The sequence below is a fragment of the Thalassophryne amazonica genome, chromosome 1 (genome assembly GCF_902500255.1).
Source record: "Thalassophryne amazonica chromosome 1, fThaAma1.1, whole genome shotgun sequence".
NCBI classification, from domain to species: Eukaryota; Metazoa; Chordata; class Actinopteri; order Batrachoidiformes; family Batrachoididae; genus Thalassophryne; species Thalassophryne amazonica.
The window spans coordinates 21841559-21859701 of NC_047103.1; the positions used below are offsets into that span (position 1 = coordinate 21841559).

Consider the following 18143-nt stretch of genomic DNA (forward strand, 5'->3'; position numbering starts at 1 on the left):
GTTCTTCCGGGCGGCTTTGGATTTGGATTTACGGGCGGTCTGTTTGGTTCTGTCCATATTAAAGCTTCCTTCAGATCTGCTGAGCCAGGTCTCTCTGTATGTCATAGAAAGCTTGTAACACTCCACTGCAGCCTGTAAAATGAGCGACTGGCTTCATTTTTATGTGGTGATGCTGTGCTGCGTTTACGGTCTTGTGTGGATTTGGGACACATTGGTTTTTTAGGTATAGGTGTTACACTTTACAATCTTGCATATTTTCCAGTTTTTAAACATAAAAAATGACCAAGAGTGGTCTAGAATTACTTGTAATAGACATCTTTAGCATCATTTTATTTACAGGTATCAAGACAATACAGTGGAGAGAAAGTGTTAAGTCATTATCTATCAAAGTACCCACGTTTCCTGAAAGCAACATCATGTGAGGACTGATTGCTCTCCTGTCACTCACAATTCCACACCCCTCTCAATCGAAGCCACGCCCTCCCATGCCAGAACGGGGCCAAAAGTTTGAAACTGAAAAAATAAGATCTGAAAGTGAAAAAAAGATCTGAAGGTGAAAAAAAGAAATATGAATGAAAATAAATTATTTGATCAAAAAAATTACAGAGCTGAATCAAAAATGTATTTAAACTGAAAAATATATATCTTACACTTATTTTTATTTTGATAATACTTTTTAAATGATTACAAAATTCAAGAACAAACATTGAATTTTTAGTTTCAAAATTTATTTTTTCAATCGTTTTTTATTTTCAGATTGCAAAACTTTAATTTTCAGTTTCAAAATTTATTTTTTCAATCTTTTTTTTTTTTTTTTTTAGATTACAAAACTTTTGGCCTTGATTTAGCTCCATACACCCTCACATCAGGGTGAATTTGAGGCATTAATGTGTAAAGCATTTTGAGCATCTGATGCAGATGGAAAAGCGCTATATAAATGCAGTCCATTTACCATATTTGCCTGTCAGACGGCCCAGGGCTGAGCGTCAGTCGTTTTTTTGAAGTTGGTTAAGCGCCCACCCGAAATTAAATTAAATAACAAGGAACACATTTGATGAATGTGAAAAGGACAAAAAATGGACACAAACAAGTGAGTTATTTGAGATTTTTTTTTTTTTTTTTGTGATGAAATCAGACATTTTATTGAAATGGGTGTTCCAACGAATATAAAATTGGCCATGCTCGTGCTTTGGCCCAACCCCCTCTTCAGGCAGAATTGTGCGTGAAGGGCCATGGGCCCTCTGACGGGTGAATATGTTATATTGTAGGAAAACTTTATAATTCCTGCGACCGTGAGGCAGTCTGAGTCTGTGGACATTTTTAAGTCAAGACTCAAAACCTATTTTTATTCTCTTTCTTATGGATAGTTTTTATTTTTGTTTTATTCTTTTACTTCTGTTTTTATTTATGTATTTAAATTTTTTATTAATTTTTAATTATTTATTCAATTTTATTTTATGTTGACTAAGGCGCCTTGTGATTTAAGCTGAATAAGCTTTATTGTCATTGTATAAAAAACACAATGAAATGTCGTTCGGCAACACCCCTGTGCAGCAGCTCCCTCACAGATAAATTACAATATACAATAGACTATCACATATAAAATATTAAAAACTCAGTATAAATAAGATAATGAATATTAAATACATATTTTAAAGAATAAAACAGTGGAGGGAATATCCAGTGCAATAATAAAAACAGTGCAGTGTAATCCCCAGTGCGATACAAGTAGTCAATATTCTTCTAAAAGTCTTTTCACAGCCATTGGGAAAAAGCTGTCCTTCAGTCTGTTTGTGCGGGCTCGGATAACCCGGAGCCTGCCAGACGGGAGGATGGAGAAGAGGGAGTGTCCCGGATAATTCCAGATTGTCTTAAGAAATGAGTGTGTTAAACCTCACTCATCTTCAACGGCTTCTCTGAGATTGGGTCATGGGGCCAACAGCTCTAGCAGGGGACCCCAGACTTCCCTCTACCATGCCACATTGACCACCTCTGACTGGGGGATCCCGCGGTGTTCCCAGGCCAGTGTGGAGATATAATCTCTCTACCTAGTCCTGGGTCTTCCTTGTGGTCTCCTCCCAGGTGGACGTGCCTGGAACACCTCCCTATGAAGGCACCCAGGAGGCATCCTTACCAGATGCCCGAACCACCTCAGCTGTGTTAAACCTGTTAAATATAAAACAGTACATCTGTGTTAAAACATAATTTTGTATCTGTAGTATCAAATGATGTCAGTCAGACACAGACCAAAACAAAGAACGGGATGCCAGTTATTGATTTTATTTATATAGATTCAGTTGCAGACACTGTGAGCAGCTTTAGTCTTCAGTCCACAATGAGGCGCAATTGCTAAAGCCAGTTGTCTGGGTATGCTTTGAGTCATCTTAGTTTGAGATAAAGGTATATCATCAAGATGAGATTTCTGCATGTGCTAAAAAAAAACTCACCCCTGAGAGGTGCAGGGGCAGTTTTGTTAATAGTGTAATTAACTGTGGCTTCAGACAGAGGAAGGTAGCCATTGGGCCATTTGAGGTAACTGTCAGAGATGAAAAGAGAACAGTTTTTCATTGTAAATACAGAGCATTCCCAGTCTGAATTGAATTAGTCATCTCCAATACATCTGTCACTTTTGTCTCATGTGTAATGCATGGGAGCAGCATAATCAACATTATTCAGCATAGTTGTTGTACCACTTCCTAAACAACAGCAGAAAAACACTTATTATTCAACAGTAAGGCATGTAGCAAAGGCTAATTTGTAGCCCCTCTACCTGGTTAGAATTTTGTGTTCACATTTAAGAGCTGAAATTTGTAACTTTCAAATGGGTGGTGCTATATTAACAGGGTTAATGAGGCAAAACGCCTTCTTGATATCTTTATCATGAATAGCAGAGACACAGAGGAACATAATAAAACAAGTTTAACTGAAATCCATAAGGGGCACACCGAGATATGGCCAAATGAAAATCGCCAAATATCGTGTTCTTAACATAAAGAGCGCCACCTATGCAAAAGCGCCCGAATTAAGCCACCACCATTTATGCAAATTTGGAAAGAAATTGTTCCAGTGTATCCAAATATGCATAAATGAGCAAGGCTTATTCAGGGCACAGGCCCTGGGAAGATCCCAAATGTAGCCCAAAATGCCAAAAGTTGTGACTTGAAGCACCACCTATAGGCACCGCCCTCAGTTAACCTTGAAAAATATAACGCTAAATAAGAGAACTCCATCCATACACTCATATACCATAAGATAAATGAGGCTTACTGATGGTGCACAAAAATATTCAAAGGTCAATATCCACATTTTGACTATGTAACTGTTTTGGCCCCTTTAACCCCTACCCTAAAAAGGGCCGTAATTTTCCGCCGAAGGGATATTTGGATAAAAAAGTAATTTTTGTCCGTTTGGACAATATATCTTTCCTTAAAAAAAACTTCAGTGGCCTACTGAAACATGATTGATATATTATCCCCTTCTATAAACTTTTCCACAGTTACAGACTGTGGCTCTTAAAAGTGAGACTATTCCAACAGATTGAGTCTAAATCCTCGAGAGGGCAGCACGATGGCACCAGCTTGTCTCCTGACAAAGTTCCTGGCTCAGTGCCACCAGTGTCTCACTCTCCTTGTACACGAGTTGTGTCAAGAAGAGCATCCGGTTGAAACTTGTGCAAAATCTCAAGCTGATGCATGCTGGATCTGCTATGGTGACTCTGGCCAAAAATGGGTGAAGCCAAGTGCAATTCATGTTACTTTAAAAAACAAAATGTGGTGGTGGGTGAACGCTGAACAATTACATGTGATTTCCCATCAGTGTTTGTATAAGACATAGAAACATTCAGTCTCAAGTCACGATTATGAAAAATTCACAACCTTCCATGCTTTCTTATGACCAGGAACCCATCCAGGAAGTTGGCATGTTGACACTGACAGGCACTTGCGTACTCTGACTCTAAGCAAATTGTATACATTGGGTTGTTGTATTCTCTTTTCTCATTATGTTGAGTGGGTGGCACCCTCTAATGACCAGCTGCTCCTGTGTCGTGGCTAGCTTGTTTAACAAAATTTTTGATTCACAACAAGTGTCGCTTTTCTCGTGCTAAATGGTAATAATCAGTTGAACTCATTTTGACTGTAACTTAGTGAGCACGTCCCACAATAAAGGAAATGTCTGAAATTTTCATGAGTAACACAGATAGAATATCTGAGAAGACCTTTCTATCTGCTTTCAGATAAGAACAATGCAGGTCACAGGCTGCTTTAAATCACCGTTGAGTGGCTTGACCAAAAAAGGAAGCTTAGCTGTTACAGGTTCTCAAAGTGTTAGTTTTGGTTAGTAGTGGTTTCATATACACATACACAGATGGAAATATTCATTAGTTTGCGTCTGAGATTTCAGTCTTGAGTGACTGTAGCAATTTTTTTGTATGAAATTTTTTGTCTAAATCTTGCTTATATGAAATAAAGTTACTCTAAAAAAGGAGAGGCAGTTGCTCAGAGGGTTTAGGCACATACAGGAAGTTGCTAAATGTGATGCATTATGAAATCTTTGTAGCGGAAGGAAAAGATTTTTAAACCATAATGTGTACACCACATTGTACATCATTATTCAAGGAAGAAAAAAAAAAATCTTCTCACAGACTGCAACATGAAAATATATTTGGAAGTGCTTGAAATTGGTATTCTCGTCAAAGTCTTCCCTCATTTTTAACTTTTTACTGTTACTTTGTTGCTGTTTTTAAAAGTGACTTGCTCATAAAATTACACTACTACGCTAACAAATAATTTTACTAATGGAAACAAGATTGTTGGAATGCATGAACTAAATCTTACACACACACATATATATATATATATATATATATATATATATATATATATATACACACACCATATTTACTCCATTAAAGGCCCCCTTTTTTCCCTGCACATTGCATATATTAAAATTATGAAATCCTGAGAGAACAGAGTAAAATGAAATAGTCCTACCTCATTGGTTCGAAATTTCATCAAGTCTGTTGTGGTTTCGTGTTGCTTATGCAGCCGCAGTGCCTTATATTTTAGACCATTCCCTGTCACGCGAATGCCCGCCATTCTCCTTTCCTGGAACCATTTTATAAGCTCCTCTTCAATCTCCTGATAACGCACTAACGGGGCATTTAATAAAGTAAATGCGATATATAAAAAGAGTGGTCCCCTCTGTGTCAGGGGAGAGGTATTACCCCAAATGGATAAACTGAACTATCTTTCTTCTAACCTTTATTTAACCAGAAAATATCCCATTGAGATTAAAAACCTCTTTTTCAAGGAAGTCCTGGCCAAAATGGCAGCAACAAACACAAAATACAGTTACATATTTATACAATAAAAACACAGAAGTTATAAACACACTATGAGAAACAAGTGCATATAGTACAGTTGGCCTCAGTAACTCTTAGTTTGGATGTAAAAGTGCTCAAAGAAATTAATTCAGTTAGTTTCCAGTCTTCCTGTAGCATGTTCCACCCATAAGGTGCAGAATAAACAAAGGCTCTTTTGCCCAATTCCGCCCGAGCAAAGGGGACAGAAAGCAACAAATACTCTTTTGAACGAAGAGAATAGGATTCAACATTTCTCAGAGTAATTAACGAGCAAATGTATGAAGGCAGCAGTCCCAAAATTGCCTTATAAATAAAAGTGTAGAGATGACTAGCCCTTCGAGTGGTCAGAGGAGACCATCCTACTCGAGTGTATAATTCACAGTGGTGAGTAGACATTTTACAGTTCGTAATGAACCTCAAGGCAGCATGATAAACGGTATCAACTGTTTGTAAACACTGAGCACCAGCATTCATGTACAGAAGATCTCCATAATCCAACACAGATACAAATGTTGCAGCGACAAGACACTTTTTCACATTAAAAGAAAAACACAACTTATTATGAAAATAAAAAACAATTTTTAGCTTCAGCTTCTTAACAAGATTTTCTATATGTGGCTTGAAAGTGAGTGAATCATCAATCAAGACACCTAAATATTTATACATATGAACCACCTGTATTTCACTGCCCTCAAGAGTGGACACAGTGGGTACCATTTGAGGCTTTTTGCAGTTAGAGAATAACATAAGCTTTGTTTTTTCAGCATTAAGAACAAGTTTCAAGTGTATTAGAGAGTGCTGAACAGCTACAAAAGCTTTCTGCAAAGATTCTACAGCCTGAACAAGAGTTGGTCCACAACTGTAAATAACTGTCATCAGCATAGAAATGCACATTTACATCGGACACATTTAGACCCAAGTGATTGATATAAATAATAAATAAGAGGGGGCCCAGTACAGAACCCTGTGGCACCCCCTTATGAACAGTAACAAATTCAGAACACAGATCATCATATTTAATGCACTGAGACCTGTTACTGAGATAATTTGAGAACCAAGCAGCTGTGTGCTCTGAAAATCCTGAATGACACAATCTAAGTTTTAAAATGTCATGATCAACAGTGTCAAACGCTTTTGACAAATCAATAAAAAGAGATGCACAGTGTTGTTGTTTGTCAAGTGCAACAGTAATGTCATTTACCACCTTCATTGCTGCTGTAATAGTACTGTGTTTTTTTTCTGAAGCCAGATTGATGTTTTGATAGGATGTCATTTGCATACAAAACCTCCTTCACTTGCTCACTAACAAGAGATTCAAGAATTTTGGCCAAAATTGAAAGATTGGATATTGGTCTATAATTTGTCAGAATTGCAGGGTCACCCCCTTTTAATAATGGGAAGACATAAGCCGTTTTCCATAGAAATGGTATGTCATTTCTTTCCACTGTGAGGTTAAAAAGGATTGTAAGAGGCTCTGCCACAAAGTCAGCAGCCAATTTAAAAAAATAAGGATCTATCAAATCTGGGCCAGAGGGTTTTCTATGATCTAATGTTTTGAGGGCTTTATGAACTTTCTGCACAGAAAAAGGTACTAAATTAAAAGGGTCTCCAGTGTAAGTTGGAGAATTTGTGCAGGGTTTCACTGGGACAGTGCCAAGAAAATCAAACAAAGAGCCAGATTTTATAAAATGCTCATTAAAACAATTTAAAATTTCAAGTTTATTATACACAGGCGAAGAGCCGTCTAAAATATTCGTAGGTAGAAGGGTGCTTTTCTATCAGCCCTATGTTTTTCCAATCAATACAAGTCAAATCATGATGATAAGCTTGCTCATTAAAATGTTTACGATCCCTCTTACAAATAATACGAGGTTTAGATTTAGGCACCTTGGTGTTTCTAACAGTGGCAACAACACAGTGATCACTTAGGTCATTACAGAAGACACCCAGTGATGAGAATTTATGTGGAACATTAGTAACAAGTCAATCAAAGTTGATTTATCAGGGTTTTTAAGATTTGGTCGAGTGGGTAAATTCACCAACTGGGTAAGATTAAAGGTATCACAGAAGGATTTAAAATGATCCGAGGATACATTAAGCCAGTCCCAGTTTAAATCACCAGCCAGAAGAAGTTCACTATAATTCAGTTTGGACAAAAAATGCTTTAAAGATTATAATGCTTCACTAGGGGCTGATGGAGGCCTATAACACCCTACAACAGTAATACAAAGACTTTTGGATATTTCCACATTTAGTGCCAACAATTCCAGTTGTTTACAGATTGATTCAGACAGAACTACTGAAGAATCAAATTTAGATTTAACATAAATTGCAGTTCCGCCGCCTTTTTTAGGCCTATCAGTACGATAAACATTATAACCAGATATATTAATGTAATCATTTTCAATAGATTTAGTCAACCAAGTTTCACAAATTAAGCAATATCTGCATCGGTCGATTTAATCCAAATTCTGACCACGTCCATTTTAGATAAGCTGCGCGCATTAAGATGAACAAATTTAAGACCATACAAAGATTTAAAATCAGAGGGTGTCTGGATGCACTGCAGATCAGATCTCAGGGTCTTGTTCATGAGCGGAGTAAAACGTAGCGTGACATAGACAGCCCGATTGGGGCTGTATCTGAGGTCTTGTGGACACTGTGCTGTCCCATCGTGGTTAAAAAAAGAAAAACCTGAGGCAGAAGGCGAGTGTCTTGATGTACCAGTGGATTTACGTTCTGTCCTCAACTGTGGTCCTGAGCTTTGAGTAATGGTCAAAAGAACAAGGTTTGCGGATCCAGTGCGGAAGAAATGAGGTTCCTCCGGTGGGCATAAGCTCAGATATCTGGGAGGTACTCTGGAGTAAAGAACCTGCTCCTTCGTTGAGGTGGTTTGGGCATCTGGTTACGATGGCTTCTCAGGGAAGTCTTCCAGGCATATTCAAGTGAAAGAAGGCACTGGGGAAGACCCAGGACATGCTGGAGGGATTATATATCCAAGCTGACTTCAGAATGCTTTGGGATCCCCCAGGAAGAGTTGAAAACCTTTGCCAAGTATGGGGAGGTGTGGGATGAGCTGTTTGGTCTGCTGCCACCATGACCCAGATAAGTGGCAGAAGATGAATGAATGAGCATTCTTAGGAATGTCCACATTTTGTATTCAGCTGTTAATTTTCCCAAAACGTATACCAATTGTAATGTTTGGGTTTGATGTCTTTAAATGAATCAGATGAGGAAACGGCGTATTGTTCTTCGTGTCCAGCTGGACAATTGCCCATTTTGAAAGGCAACAACCTCACACACTGGCTATGGAGGGGCAGTTGAATAAAAACATAAAGGAAAACAATAAATAATTCACTACTTTTGTGCTGGTAGACAGTTAAGGTCCCTTTTTGCTGCCAAGGTCAAGATGACGGCACACCTTGAGGTCAGGACTGAGGTGTGGTATCAGATTTTGTGGCTCAGAAATACAGAAGCAAGGAATATAGGAGAGAGCAACCTGGCTTGAGTGATCGGCAAAACAGAATGATTATACATGAACAGGATGTCCAAATGGTGAAATGATAAGAAATGAGTAAAACTAGAGGAAAAATGATTGTGACTGGGGCATGAGTTTGTATGTAATGCGCTTTGGTCTCGCCTCGGGCAGCTGTCTGTCCTGTCTGTTTCAATCAGGCATTTATTAAATGTACAAGTAAGAATGCAGCAAGTGGAAGTAACCTCTTCACTTGACTTCCGTTGAGTTTGTCTTTTGGTTCAGTGAGCTGTAGGCCTTAATGGTATCTGTGAGGAAATAATAAAAAAGAGCTGAGTCAGCGTGCTCAGTGCGCAGGGCGAAAGTGTGAAAGAGAATGTGTTCTGTACAACTATTAAACATACACCGACTTTAACATTTTAATATGCAGAGGGCAAAAAACTATTTATTCAGTCCCTGATTGTGCAAGTTCTCCTACTTAGAAAGATGAGAGAGGTCTATAATTTTCAACATAGGTACACTTCAACTGTGAGAGACAAAATGAGGAAAAGAAATCCAGGAAATAACATTGTAGGATTTTTAAAGAATTTATTTATAAATTATGGTGGAAAATGCAGGGTGGACCAATAAAATGTTACCACTTTTTGATCGTACACAAGTTTTTCAAATGAGAACTTATTCGAAAATTTTATTTACAGACAGAAGCATTCAATTAACATTTGATACCAAAGGTTTCCCACTTTGTCCCTTGTTTTCCGCACAGTTCAATAATTCATGACATGTTCAGTCCATGCCCCTCTTCTTTGGATTACAGCTGCAACATGCACATTGAAGTTTGTGATGATATTGCCACACATCCCGAGGGATTCTCTGAATTTCCTGACGGATGTTGTTCTGCAGGGTCTCATTGGTCTGTGGGTTGTTGTAGTACACTCTCTAATTGTACGAATTAAAAAAGTGGTAACATTTTATTGGCCTACCCTGTAAGTATTTGGTCAATAACAAAAATTCAACTCAATACTTTGTAACATAATCTTTGTTGGCAATGACAGAGTTCAAACGTTTCCTGTAAGTCTTCACCAGGTTTGCACACACTGTAGCTGGTATTTTGGCCCTTCCTCCATGCAGATCTCCTCTACAGCAGTGATGTTTTGGGGCTGTTGCTGGGCAACACGGACTTACAGCTCCCTCAACAAATTTTCTATGGGGTTGAGGTCTGAAGACTGGCTTGGCCACTTCAGGACCTTGAAATGCTTTTTACGGAGCCACTCCTTCATTGCCCGAGCGAGGTGTTTGGGATCATTGTCATTCTGGAAGACCCAGCCACGTTGCATCTTCAATGCTCTCACTGATGGAAGGAGGTTTTGGCTTAAAATCGCACGATACATGGCCCCGTTCATTCTTCCCTTAACACAGATCAGTCGTCCTGTCCTCTTTGCAGAAAAACAGCCCCAAAGCATGATGTTTCCACCCCATGCTTCACAGTAGGAAAGGTGTTATTGGGATGAAACTCAGCATTCTTCTTCCTCCAAACACGACGAGTTGAGTTTTTACCAAAATGTTCTATTTTGGTTTAATCTGACCACATGATATTCTCCCAATCATCTTCTGGATCATCCATATGCTCTCTGACAAACTTCAGACGGGCCTGGACACGTACTGGCTTCAGTAGGGGGACACGCCTGGCACTGCAGGATTTGAGTCCCTCTCCACATAGTGTATAGCCTTTGTTACTTTGGTCCCAGCTCTCTGCAGGTCATTCATCAGGTCCCGCCGTATAGTTCTGGCATTTTTGTTCACCGTTCTCATGATCATTTTGACCCCACGGGATGACATCTTGCATGGCACCCCAGATTGTGGGAGATTATCAATGGTCCTGTATGTCTTCCATTTTTTTCTTACAATTGCTCCCACAGTTGATTTATTCACACCAGCCTGCTTGTTTATTGTAGATTCACTCTTCCCAGCCTGGTGCACAGCTACAATTTTCTTCCTGGTGTCCTTCGACAGCTCTTTGGTCTTGGCCATGGTTGAGTTTAGAGTCTGACTGTTTGAGGCTGTGGATAGGTGTCTTTTATACAGATAGAGTTCCAGCAGGTGCCATTAATACAGGTAACAGGTGGAGGACAGAAGAGCTTCTTAAAGAAGTTACAGGTCTGTGACAGCCAGAAATCTTGCTTGTTGTGGGTGACCAAATACTTATTTTCCACCATAATTGACAAATAAATTCTTTAAAAATCCTACAATGTGATTTCCTGTTTTTTTTTTTTTCTCATTTTGCCAAAAAATGTGATTGGACAACATAGATCCCTTATAACCTTAAACCCTATAACCTTATAACCTGTAAGTCCAGTTTTTCATTCTAAAGTGGTTAAATTACTTGCTTTTCACATTTTTACGAGTTTGTGAGCTTTCCCAACAGTGCGTGCACATAGTGACCGCAGCCTGTGAAAAACAGCCTTGCAAGTGTGGAGTGCAGCTTTTCCACGAAAGCTGCATTAATACAGCCGCTGTCCACCCTGTTGACAAATAGATGAAAGCCTTGATGAAATTTGATAAGAATCTGTCCGACAGGCATTTTTTTGAGTCGTCAGTAATTCACGTAAAAAGTGTGCGTCCTTTTCCTTCAGGGGAGGTGATGGTCTAGTGGTTAAACGTTGGGCTTGAGACCAGAGGATCCTTTGTTCAAATTCCAGTCTGACCGGAAAATCACTAAGGGCCCTTGGCACCCTGATATCGGGGTGAATGTGAGGCATTTTTGTAAAGCGCTTTGAGTGTCTTCTATCAGCGCTTTGAGTGTATTCTATCAGATGTCAGGAAAACTGTAACGAACACTACATAGGTGAAACGAAGCAACCTTTACACAAAAGGCTATACCAGCACCACAGAGAGGGTGCCAGTGGACCTCAGTCTGCGGTTCATCTCCACCTTAAAGACACTAACCACACTTTTGAGGACAAGGAAGTTAAAATATTAGCCAGACAGAATAAATGGTTTGAGAGAGGGGTCAAGGAGGCATTCTTTGTGAAACGTTTGAAACCCAGCCTTAACCGGGGAGGGGGTCTGAGACACACTTTATCCCCTGTTTACAATGGGGTATTCAGGTCAAAGGAGTTTCAGTCTTTTGTTCATGGTAATGAGCCATTCACGTCATCAAGGGAGCCATCAGGAAAGGCATCCATCCCATCATTAGAGGGACAGCTGTCCTGTCATTAGGTATGCTAACTAGAGCACAATAGTTGCTAATTAGAGCTATTGTTTAGTCACTAGCCTATAGCAGTCTGCCTCTCAGTAGGAGGGGTCTGGTTAGGTTTAAAATTCCAGCTTTTGTTGGCTTCTGTTTTATTCTTCTCTACAAGAGTCAGACAGAAGTCAGACTTCCAGAGCAAGAATTTTAGCTGAGGAAGCTTCTGCGATTTGAAGCGAAACGTCCTTGCGTCAAGCAACTCAGTCCAGTCAAAGATTCAAGCTTCTCTACTATGGAAACCACCTGGACAACTGAGAGCCTACACAGAAACATGCAGATGGAAAAGCGTTACATAAATGCAGTCCATTTACCATTTCCAGGGGATTAACAGACAGCGCTGTGGGGTTTTTATTTATTTTTTAAATACATGAATACACCGCTTTGCTCTAAATACGCAATGTCTATTTTAGATGATCTGTCTCGTTTAACAGTACAGAGTTATTATGAACAAATAGCAAATTCTTTCTCTGCAGCTGTACACACACTCTGCAGGGTGCAGGGGCGGACCCACAGGGTCCCCCATACTCCTTAAAGGGCCACATTTCTTGCACATAATAATAACCAGACTCCAGTACTTTGAAAAAATAAGATTTAATATTATTATTTATCATTGACTTACTCTTTGTAATATTTAAAAATAAAGTAATTTTGCCAAAAACCCAGGAGCTTCATACACTAAATACTGCATGTAGTGTATTATTTTAAAAGTGACTGTATAAATTAAAGATGCATATAGAGGGGAAATCCTCCACAAATTTATATTTTCTCGCCATTGTTACTAGGTTTGCCTCATTGCCAAACCCACCAACATGGGACAATTCAGGATAGCAATTGGACAAGTGGACCTCTCATCCTACTTGTCCTGTAGGAGAATTTCCTGAAAATACTAAATGTCTACAATTGCAATACAACACTAGTTATGTCCGCCAACAAAGTTTGTTTTGTTTGTCTGTGAACAGCCTGTAACTGACAATTTTTCATACAGCGTTATGAAATTTTTACAGAGGATTCATATCCTGATAGACAAGAACTGATTAAATTTTCAGGGTCAAAGGTAGGAAAATCCCTATCCTTTTAACATTGAACGAATATTCAAAAATTCATAACTCTGTAAAAAATAGATTGAATTTCTTTCATATTTGAGAGCATTAGGTAGAATGGTGTCCTTTATCGACTGACTGATCGGTATTGCAGATTTAGTTAATATTTGATTGTAACATTGAAAGCCCTTTTGATCTATATTTTGTATTATATTTTTGCTTATGAAAAACCACTTCTAACAGGACTTTAACCTTGAAATTTTTTTCCAAGGTAATAATTTGTGGAGTTGGAAACTAGTGTTGGTAGAGGTTTGCGCGGTGCTCTAGTTTGACTTGAAATGACTGAGATTGTGTGAGTTATGTTGATCAGCTGATCGTTGCCAGCAAAATTAGTAGTAGTGGTTCAGGTCACAGGTAATCTCAAAACCTCATGCATCTGCACACGCGCTTCCTCCTGCAGTTCACCTGCATGATGGCAAAGAAAAAAAGTCAGTATTCCACATGGAATTCCCCCCAGATAAATAAGATCTCTTAATTAAAATGACCTGTAATTTTGTCACATGTTCCAAAAGTAAACCTACATTGTAATGCTTGGATTTAGGCAGAAGCTAAATTTTTCCAGTTGTGTGAATTTGAAGGACTGTACAGCTTTAACCTTAAAATTACCATTTACCAAATTAAGAGGCCAGAGAGTTTGTCAAAGTGCAAGTTTAAAAGTGATTTTTCATGTTTTTTAAAACTACATACAAATTTAACAAAAAAACAGTTTTGCATTTCCTGTCTTCAGTGTGAGGAAAGTATTACTGTCAAAGTTTGTGAGAAATTGACTCATTATTACAAACCCGCTGACAGACGTTAAATGGTCAGCTTTTCATTTTAGTCAATCATGTGATGGTTAAACACCACATTACTTTGAAGTGAAAGCCGGGTCAATACATAAATAGTTATAGGTTGACAGACTTTGTTGTAGCTTCCCTTAGCATTCAGTGTCCCAGACTTTACCTCACTTGACTTTTAGATCAACTTGTTTAACACGAGGACTCATCCGGGTGAAACACTTGCAAACATGGAGACAGCAACTGTCCCAGCTGGAATGTGGGAGTTTCTCTCCTAACTCCCTAAAAAGTTCTGAGGTGGCGTCACCAGTCTTCACAGGAGTTAGTGTTGTTTTTTCCTCAGAGGGCACTTTGAATGTCACCCAGACAATTCATTATCAATTCAGAAAGGATGTCATTGGACTTGGTACAAATGTTTGCTGTATCAGATGTTTATAAGGTTTTATTTTTTACACCTTGAGCTGTAATTTCTTGTAATCACATTTAAGGAGTAATAATCACTGTTCCGCTGGTAACTTGATGTTTATACAGCCTAGCCTACTTTGGAAAGGCACATAATCCATTCACCCTGGTTTCACTTTCAGTGGCTGTTGTTACTTTTGTGTGGTTGGTGATGACTGGATTATCCCTTCTGTGTTCCAGGTACAAGCGAGTTTTCTCAGTGGGAACCCATGGCATTACAACTTACAATCCTGCAACACTAGAAATAACAAACCAGGTGGGTATATACGTATGTAGTGTTTTAGAACATTGCTAAATTCTCTCTTCTTCAGGGGTGTGTTAGGCTGTTACTATCATTGTCTCACGGTTTGTGACGTGCAGTGGCTTGCAAAACTATTCAGCCCCTTGGTATTTCACATATTTTAATTTATGGAATTTCAGATAAAAAAGTAAACTGGGCTTCTCAGTATAAAAATTTCTATAATTATCTTCCTTAAACTCAAACTGAGAGTGAATCTCTACAACCTGATATAAATTAATTAAAAATCTAAAAGCCAAGATGATGGGTTGCATAAGTAATCAGCCCCTTTGTTATAATACCTGTAAATAATCAGTTTTATTGCCAGTTTTCTTCAGACAAGTCAGGGGATGGATACATGAACATTTCCAAGTCACTGAACATGTCTTGAACTTTATTTACATCAGTTATTAAGAAATACAAACAGTATGGCACTCTATGGTAAATCAGGGTGGAGTAGACAGTTCTCAAAAACAGAGTGACTGTGCAAGGAGAAGAGTGAGGAAAGCCACCAAGACACCCAGACAACCCAGAAGAAGTTATAGGCTTCTGTGTTTGTGATTAGAGAAATTGTGCACAGTGCAAGTTTTGGATTTTATATCCCCAGTTATACAGCTTCATGATGAAGTGGAGCAGAGGAGGATTTTCTTAAAAAGACCTGAAAGTTCACCTACAATTTGCCAGAAGGTACATCTGAGATGCAAGCCTAGATTTGATGTTTTAGTGAAAGAAGACCCTCGTCTATACCACTTCATCATGAAGCTTTATAACTGGAGATACAAAACGCAGAATTTACACTGTGCACAATTTCTTCAGTCACAACCACAGAAGCCGAAAACTTTTTCTGGGTTGTCTAGGTGTCTTGGCGGCTTTCCTCACTGTTCCCCTTCTTGCACAGTCAGTCAGTTTTTGAGAACTGTCAACTCCACACAGATTTACCATAGAGTGCCATATTGTTTGTATTTCTGACTTGGAAATGTTCATGTATCCATCTCCTGACTTGTCTGAAGAAAACTGGCAATTAAACTCGGTAGTTTTCTCTGGGCCCCTCCCCAATCGGACCGGGAGTGACATGTTTAGCCGCATGTTCTCCTTGAATTGCTGGCTGTCTGAGTGGTGTCCAAAAAATGAGGTGGGCTTCATAGATAATTGGCAAAGCTTCTGGGGAAAACCTGGCCTTGTTAGGAGAGACGGCATCCATCCCACTTTGGATGGAGCAGCTCTCATTTCTAGAAATCTGGCCAATTTTCTTAAATCCTCCAAACCGTGACTATCCAGGGTTGGGACCAGGAAGCAGAGTTGTAGTCTTACACACCTCTCTGCAGCTTCTCTCCCCCTGCCATCCCCTCATTACCCCATCCCCGTAGAGACGGTGCCTGCTCCCAGACCACCAATAACCAGTAAAAATCTATTTAAGCATAAAAATTCAAAAAGAAAAAATAATATAGCACCTTCAACTGCACCACAGACTAAAACAGTTAAATGTGGTCTATTAAACATTAGGTCTCTCTCTTCTAAGTCCCTGTTAGTAAATGATATAATAATTGATCAACATATTGATTTATTCTGCCTTACAGAAACCTGGTTACAGCAGGATGAATGTTAGTTTAAATGAGTCAACACCCTAGAGTCACACTAACTGCCAGAATGCTCGTAGCACGGGCAGAGGCGGAGGATTAGCAGCAATCTTCCACTCCAGCTTATTAATTAATCAAAAACCCAGACAGAGCTTTAATTCATTTGAAAGCTTGACTCTTAGTCTTGTCCATCCAAATTGGAAGTCCCAAAAACCAGTTTTATTTATTATCTATCGTCCACCTGGTCCTTACTGTGAGTTTCTCTGTGAATTTTCAGACCTTTTGTCTGACTTAGTGCTTAGCTCAGATAAGATAATTATAGTGGGCGATTTTAACATCCACACAGATGCTGAGAATGACAGCCTCAACACTGCATTTAATCTATTATTAGACTCAATTGGCTTTGCTCAAAATGTAAATGAGTCCACCCACCACTTTAATCATATCTTAGATCTTGTTCTGACTTATGGTATGGAAATTGAAGACTTAACAGTATTCCCTGAAAACTCCCTTCTGTCTGATCATTTCTTAATAACATTTACATTTACTCTGATGGACTACCCAGCAGTGGGGAATAAGTTTCATTACACTAGAAGTCTTTCAGAAAGCGCTGTAACTAGGTTTAAGGATATGATTCCTTCTTTATGTTCTCTAATGCCATATACCAACACAGTGCAGAGTAGCTACCTAAACTCTGTAAGTGAGATAGAGTATCTCGTCAATAGTTTTACATCCTCATTGAAGACAACTTTGGATGCTGTAGCTCCTCTGAAAAAGAGAGCTTTAAATCAGAAGTGCCTGACTCCGTGGTATAACTCACAAACTCGCAACTTAAAGCAGATAACCCATAAGTTGGAGAGGAAATGGCATCTCACTAATTTAGAAGATGTTCACTTAGCCTGGAAAAAGAGTCTGTTGCTCTATAAAAAAAGCCCTCCGTAAAGCTAGGACATCTTACTACTCATCACTAATTGAAGAAAATAAGAACAACCCCAGGTTTCTTTTCAGCACTGTAGCCAGGCTGACAAAGAGTCAGAGCTCTATTGAGCCGAGTATTCCTTTAACTTTAACTAGTAATGACTTCATGACTTTCTTTGCTAATAAAATTTTAACTATTAGAGAAAAAATTACTCATAACCATCCCAAAGACGTATCGTTATCTTTGGCTGCTTTCAGTGATGCCGGTATTTGGTTAGACTCTTTCTCTGATTGTTCTGTCTGAGTTATTTTCATTAGTTACTTCATCCAAACCATCAACATGTCTATTAGACCCCATTCCTACCAGGCTGCTCAAGGAAGCCCTACCATTATTTAATGCTTTGATCTTAAATATGATCAATCTATCTTTATTAGTTGGCTATGTACCACAGGCTTTTAAGGTGGCAGTAATTAAACCATTACTTAAAAAGCCATCACTTGACCCAGCTATCTTAGCTAATTATAGGCCAATCTCCAACCTTCCTTTTCTCTCAAAAATTCTTGAAAGGGTAGTTGTAAAACAGCTAACTGATCATCTGCAGAGGAATGGTCTATTTGAAGAGTTTCAGTCAGGTTTTAGAATTCATCATAGTACAGAAACAGCATTAGTGAAGGTTACAAATGATCTTCTTATGGCCTCAGACAGTGGACAAATCTCTGTGCTTGTTCTGTTAGACCTCAGTGCTGCTTTTGATACTGTTGACCATAAAATCTTATTAGAGATTAGAGCATGCCATAGGTATTAAAGGCACTGCACTGCGGTGGTTTGAATCATATTTATCTAATAGATTACAATTTGTTCATGTAAATGGGGAATCTTCTTCACAGACTAAGGTTAATTATGGAGTTCCACAAGGTTCTGTGCTAGGACCAATTTTATTCACTTTAT

The 18143-nt window shown here is 38.8% G+C and overlaps 1 protein-coding gene across 4 annotated transcripts in view; it reads left to right on the forward strand.

The window, feature by feature from the left end:
• The window catches only part of LOC117507142 (dnaJ homolog subfamily C member 13), a 96538-nt gene that overhangs the window by 16151 nt on the left and 62244 nt on the right, over positions 1-18143 (forward strand). For all 4 annotated transcript variants that reach the window (XM_034166960.1, XM_034166952.1, XM_034166944.1 and 1 more), the window contains one exon: positions 14603-14678. In XM_034166960.1, the coding sequence (XP_034022851.1) occupies positions 14603-14678 (76 nt within the window). The remainder of the gene's footprint in view (positions 1-14602; positions 14679-18143) is intronic.